We start from the raw sequence: 6,000 nt of genomic DNA, 5'->3' as shown, positions 1-6,000 counted from the left end.
ACAGCTAAGGAGCCCGCAGCTTCAGGGACCTGTGGATGGAAGTGGATGAGTAAGACTTGACAAGGAGGAGGCCAGCACAGGCTGCCTGCTGGGTGAGGCAGTGGGGATGTGGGCTCAACATTCAAACACAAGAGCTGTTTTACACCAAAGTGTGAGAGATGGAAGTTTCCAGAATTCAGCTTAGAGCTGGACCAAGACTTTCTCTGCCACCAGTGACTTCTTAGTCACAGACATGCCCAAACCCTCTTCTAGTCTGAGGGCAGCAGGAGCTCAGAATTCTTTGGCAGCAAGTGGATACACGGACTGGGGTGGGATGAGATAGAGGTGTACTTCAGGCTTCATCAATTCCCCAGACCTGGGGCCAGTCCCCCACCAGGCCCACAGCTTCCCTATTCTGAACAGAAGCACTTCACAGTTATTTCTTGAAAAAGCCACACTACACTGCTTCTTCCTGCTTTTGGTTCTCAGAGGTGGCTTTCCGGGTGGTATGAAGAAGTACACCTCTGTATTACTTAGAGCTGCCTCAGCTTAAACACTTGTCATCTCGTTGAATCATCCTACGTTTGGCAAAGCCCAGGCCCATGTCCCAGGGCTATAACTAACTCCCCTTGCTGATTCAGGGGGGCCTCTGAATTCTACCCTGACCATCCAAGGCCTCACCCTGACACCACCAGTTTCCTGGGTTCCTGCCTCAGCAGCTCCCACAAGGGACACACTGGGTTGCTCAAGGATCACTTGCAAACATGAGACTTTTTTTTTTCCCACACACACACACTGTATTTTAGTTTTACAAGAGATAAACTGACACCAAGCATTGTAAATGGATGACCACAACAAAAGCAACAATGATTGCAATTACCAAACACGAAACACACTCAAACATGAGACTTTTTAAGATAACCTTTAGGTGTTGCATTTGCAATACTAGGGAAGAACCTGCCTGAGTTCACTGTGGGCGTAAGGGCAGGGAGAGTGGGGAAAGATGTGGGTATTCGGAAGCAGGTGAGAGGGGTTGGCAATCCCACTCAAGTATAGGCCAAGGTAATGGCAATACTGTGTGGTAGATCAAGGTGGGTCTTGGAATCTTCCTGGCTTTTTAGAAAATCATTATTTCTGGCTTTTTATCTTGCCTTTGCCCCTCGCTAACTACTTTATCTCACTTTCCTCATCTGTAAAATGGGCTGTTGTAAGGTTTAACTGGGAATTATGCATGTAAAATGCTTAGTACGGTGCCTGGTACCAGAAAAGCCCTCATTTGCTGTTTGCTATTCTCTCTACTGCTCCTTTCCAGGGAGTCCCTGGGGTGCTGGAGGAAGACACCCAATCTGCCATCCTCCCAGCCCCCAAGCTGAACAGCGCTCTGGGAAGCTGATGGGAAAATACCGTGCAGTGCAGAAGGCCAAAGGGTGGTGGCTCCGGGCATGGACTCTCGGAGGCCCTAGGTGACCTCTCTGCTCCGGCTTCCGCCCTCCCCAGGTTTGAGCGGCGGAGCTCCGGGCGGGGTCGGGGGCGGTGCGCTCCAACCAGGCCGGCGCGTAGGCGGGCGGGCGGGGCTCCGCGACCCGACGCCCTCGGCCAGCAATATAGCCGCTCGGCTGAGGCGCTGGTGCGCGGGGGCAGCTCAGCGGGCGGGGCCGCGCGATCCAGACGCCGGAGCGGCTGGCACCGGGGTGGCCCGGAGAGGGACGAACAACATGAGCAGCAAATGCGACGTGGTCGTGGTGGGGGGCGGCATCTCAGGTCAGTGGCGGCTGCGCGCCCTCCTTTCTCCTCCCTCCTTTCTCCTCCCTCCTCCCGGGCTCCGACAAGTGGCCGCCCAGGGAGGCACGCGGGGCGGCAGTGGGGCGGGGTGCCCCCAGGAGCCCCTAGACCTTCCGTGCGCCGGAGGGGATCTAGAGGGTCCCGAGCGTGCACACGGAATCCTCCCTCGGGGGAGGGATTTGGTGCGCCCCTGGACAGAAGCGGGGGGCTGAAAATCTGTTGAAGGTCTGGGGCTGGACTTTGAACTTCTTCCCCGGACAGCTGCCAAGCCTGAGCTTGCTGGAATTTTCAAATCGCGGGGGAAGAAAATGGGCAGGGGACAGAGTCTTACTAGGGGGTGGCATAAAGGTCAGTCACTTGCCCCAAGCAAAGGTCAGTCACTTTGTTGCAGCCTGACCTGGACACTCTACATCCTTACTTGGAGCAGGCGTGCACCACTGCGTGTTGTTATTCTGGAACCAGGAAAACGACCTTGAACAGCTCCCAGTTCAAAAAGGATTGGACCCTGGGGCAGTCGATTACCAACGACCCTCCTGACCCTGATTCTTTGTGGTTCCTTGATTGCCATGGGTCTGCCTGGGGCTGCGGGGCCTTCTTGTCAAATGCCTCTTCTCCTCTCATTCCCTCCTCCCCCCACTCAGTGGCGGTGGCCAAGAAGCCCAACAGGGGTGGCGACAGAAACTACCCTCTTAGACACGGGGGGAGAGGGGCCGTGCACACAGCAGGGCCCCCAAAAACACAGAAGCCAGAAGAGGGATGGGGTCAGTGGGGGAACCCACCCTCTCAGGAGGGTCAGGCGGACCCTATGGGATGGAGTCAGTGGAAATAAGCAATGCTTCCAAAACAGCCTGTCTAACAGACCCCTGGCGATGCTTTGGCCGAACCCCCAGGACCTCCTGGTGCTTGAGCAGTAATTAGGACACCTCCACAACCCGTGAATGTGTTAGCTAAAGTATGCCCTAACCAGATCTCAGGAGCAGGGCTCCACCTTGCTCCCTGTGGGGCGGGCAGGGCAGAGGTGCTCCGACGCCCTTGTGCCAGGTGAAGAAACCAAGGTGTTGGATGTTGGGTGCTGCTCCTCCACTCCAGCCTTCCTCACCTTTGAGTCAGATCTCAGGTTACCACTTCTGTGTGCCCGGTCCCTCCTGAGCTCACCCATGCCAGGCTCTGTGGCCGGTGCTGCAGGTACACAGGTACATAAGCACAACAGCATGCTGCCGTAGGCTAAGGCTATATAGATGCCATTGTCTTTCAGTATTTTTGACATCTCCTCTCCTAGAAGAACTTGGACTCAAAATCATATCTACCTAGGTGTTTTAGAAAATATCGCTAGATGCACCTCCATGCTGCCTTGCACAGCACCCCATCTTAGGGAAGCTGAATGCTCTCTTTCTAGGCCCCCAAAGTCCTTTTCTTGCCCAAACTATGTCTAACGGGTTCAGATTCTTCTGTTTTCCCTCTTATTTTGGCCTTTCTGATTCATACTCCAAACCTTCAAGCTCACTCAAATTGTTCATGTTAGACTCGTATGGGAAGGATAGATAAGGTTTTAGCTATTTTTCCAACAGTGGTGAATGTCTACTCTGACCCCCAAACTCTCCAAACAAGGGACTGGTGCGTAGATCTGCCTTTTCTCAAGAACCTTACATAGAATAGGCATTGTTCTACATGAGGATAACACCAACTAGTCATAGCTAGGTCACAAGGTCCTTGTGAAAGGTAAGTGAAGCAATGTGTGTGAAAATGGCTTTGCAAAGTCTGACATATGTATGAGGTCTTACAAGAGTTTTGCTCATTTATTCAAACAGTAGGCGTTAGGTCCGGCTGCGGTAGAGGATGCAAAAATGGGTCACATTGTTCTTGTCCTGGAAGATTTGTCCGTTCAGGAAGGGAGGTGAGGTATCCAAACAAAGACAATACAAGGTAGAAAGCGGTAGGTGTCACAAGAGGGGTCCACTCATTAATTCATTATCCATTCATTCAAGGAATATTTGCTTCCTGTCCCACATCTTATCCCAGAGGGAATGAAAGATGAATTAGGCAGAGCCATTGCCCCTGGGGTAGTCACACGCTGAGGCAGGAGGCAGAGTCATTAACAAGTAATACTAATGACCTATGATAGATGCCTTAGTAGCAGGAAGTTCTAGGCAAAGTGCATGTCCAACTCTGCCTGAGAATATCTGGGCAGACTTCACAGAGGAGGTGACACTTGAAGTCGATCTTAAGGAATGGATATGAATTCACCAGGAGACTGGATGAAGAAAGTATTTGAAGCTAAAGAACAGCTTATATAAAATCACAAATATGTGAGATGTTCTCATGCTTAGGAAACATAAGAACTTCAGTGTGGAGTGTTGGGGGGACTTGTGAGAGACCAAGCTATGAAGGTGGGTTGGGATGAATTGTGGGGAGCCTTGTATGTCATCCCACAAAGATTTAGTTCCTTCTGAGGTCAGTGAATAACCACTGATGATTTTTCATTCACAGAGTAGCATGTGTTAAGTGACAGGAATATGGTGATGCAAAAAGAGGGACGTGCAGAAGAAGAAGAGCAGGCTTGGGGGAAAGAGGGGACATCTAGAGTTGGAGGTGCTGGTTGAACTCCCAAGGAGAGATGTCTAGCAGCTGGAAGTGCAAGGAACAAGTTGGGCTGACAGATTTGTGTGACAGAGACATTTTAGTTGAAGCCACTGAAGTCCATGAAATGACCCAAACCAAGAGCAGAAAGAGAAGAGAGGATGCCTGGGACAGAACTGGACAAGGGCGTGCTTACCTCCTCCACTGGGAGGAAGATATTACAGTTATTCTTTTTTCTTTTTTAAGAATAATCTTTTTAAAAAATTAGTTTATTAAAAAAAAATTAATTAATTTATTTATTTTTGGCTGCATTGGGTCTTCATTGCTGCGCGCAGGCTTTCCCTAGTTGCGGCGAGCTGGGGCTACTCTTTGTTGTGGTGCGCGGGCTTCTCATTGCAGTGGCTTCTCTTGTTGCGGAGCACGGGCTCTAGGCACACGCGCTTCAGTAGTTGTGGCACGCGGCCTCAGTAGTCGTGGCGCACAGGCTTAGTTACTCCGCAGCATGTGGGATCTTCTTGGACCAGGGATCGAACCCGTGTCCCCTGCATTGGCAGGTGGATTCTTAACCACTGAGCCACCAGGGAAGCCCTACAGTCATTCTTTATAGTTTGATGAGAGGGATGAGGAAACTGAGAAACTGAAAAACACTTAGTTAACCTCAGATCTTAGCTCAGATGTCATTTCCCCGGGGCAGCCTTCCCAAATCCCTCCAGATGGGATTAGATGCCTTTGTTTAATTTTCCTCTGTCATCTTGTTCTTTTCCATGAGTTTTTAATTGTTCATATATTAATGTCATTTCTTGTTCAATATCTTTCTCCTCCACTAGGCTGTAAGCCTCTGGAGCCCGGGGAGGTGTTTCTGTTTCTCCCTGAGAACCCCTAACCCCAGCTCCAGAGCTCTGCCTGGCCCAGTTAGCACTCAAAATGAGTTGAATCAATGAACTTTAACTTTACACCAACAAAGCAGCAGTTGATTGGATCTGATATTCACATCCATTCACTACCAATCCTTTTGCATGTCCTGCCAAATCATATTGAGAGTGGGAAAAGTGGTAAAATCAGAATTTGGGGATTAGTCGGTGCCTGACACAGTGGTTTAAAAGAGTCTGAATTAGACTCTGGTTTTTTAACTTTGTTAATTATTAAACTTGGGACATTCTGGTCATTCTGGTAATTCTCTGATAGTTTGCAAAGCTGTCAGCAAATTTTAATCACTCCCTTTGGGATAAACAGATGTACTGGGGGTACAGCTGGTTAATATGTAACTTTCTTTTTTAGTGTTTGAAAAATTCCAAGGCAACTGTAGAACAGCTTTTTGGTTTGGGAAATGTGTGTGGTATATAAATGCACACCTCCTGAAATCTCTTTCGCCCGAGGAGCAGGTCATCTCTGGAGACTTGGCAGAGTAAATAGCATTTCCCACATGGAGCTGGACAGCAGCATATGGTTTCTGTTCCGAGTCTTGGTTTTAAAGTTTGGTTTGGTAGAACCATGGAAACTATCTTTTGCAATTCTGGAATGGCTCTCGCTCAAGCCTCAAAATAAAAGCTAAAAAGGGAAACTTGAAGCAGAAAGGAGAACTTTTTTTTTTCCCCCAGGCTTGAAAGAGGAGATCTGGCCATGTGAGGGTGGCAGGCATTTGGCTCGGAGTCTGGAGGAATC

At 49.7% G+C, this 6,000-nt stretch overlaps 1 protein-coding gene across 1 annotated transcript in view; it reads left to right on the top strand.

Moving 5' to 3' along the window:
• The first annotated feature begins 1,556 nt into the window (after positions 1–1,556).
• Positions 1,557–6,000, top strand: part of MAOB (monoamine oxidase B) — a 106,021-nt gene continuing 101,577 nt past the window's right edge. Inside the window, exon 1 of the mRNA XM_059910691.1 lies at positions 1,557–1,740. Within this exon, the coding sequence (XP_059766674.1) occupies positions 1,695–1,740 (46 nt within the window). The 5' untranslated portion in view covers positions 1,557–1,694. The remainder of the gene's footprint in view (positions 1,741–6,000) is intronic.

The sequence above is a fragment of the Balaenoptera ricei genome, chromosome X, assembly GCF_028023285.1.
Source record: "Balaenoptera ricei isolate mBalRic1 chromosome X, mBalRic1.hap2, whole genome shotgun sequence".
Taxonomy (NCBI): Eukaryota; Metazoa; Chordata; class Mammalia; order Artiodactyla; family Balaenopteridae; genus Balaenoptera; species Balaenoptera ricei.
Note: the sequence above shows the minus strand (reverse complement) of the source record. Positions and strands in the feature narration are given on the sequence as shown.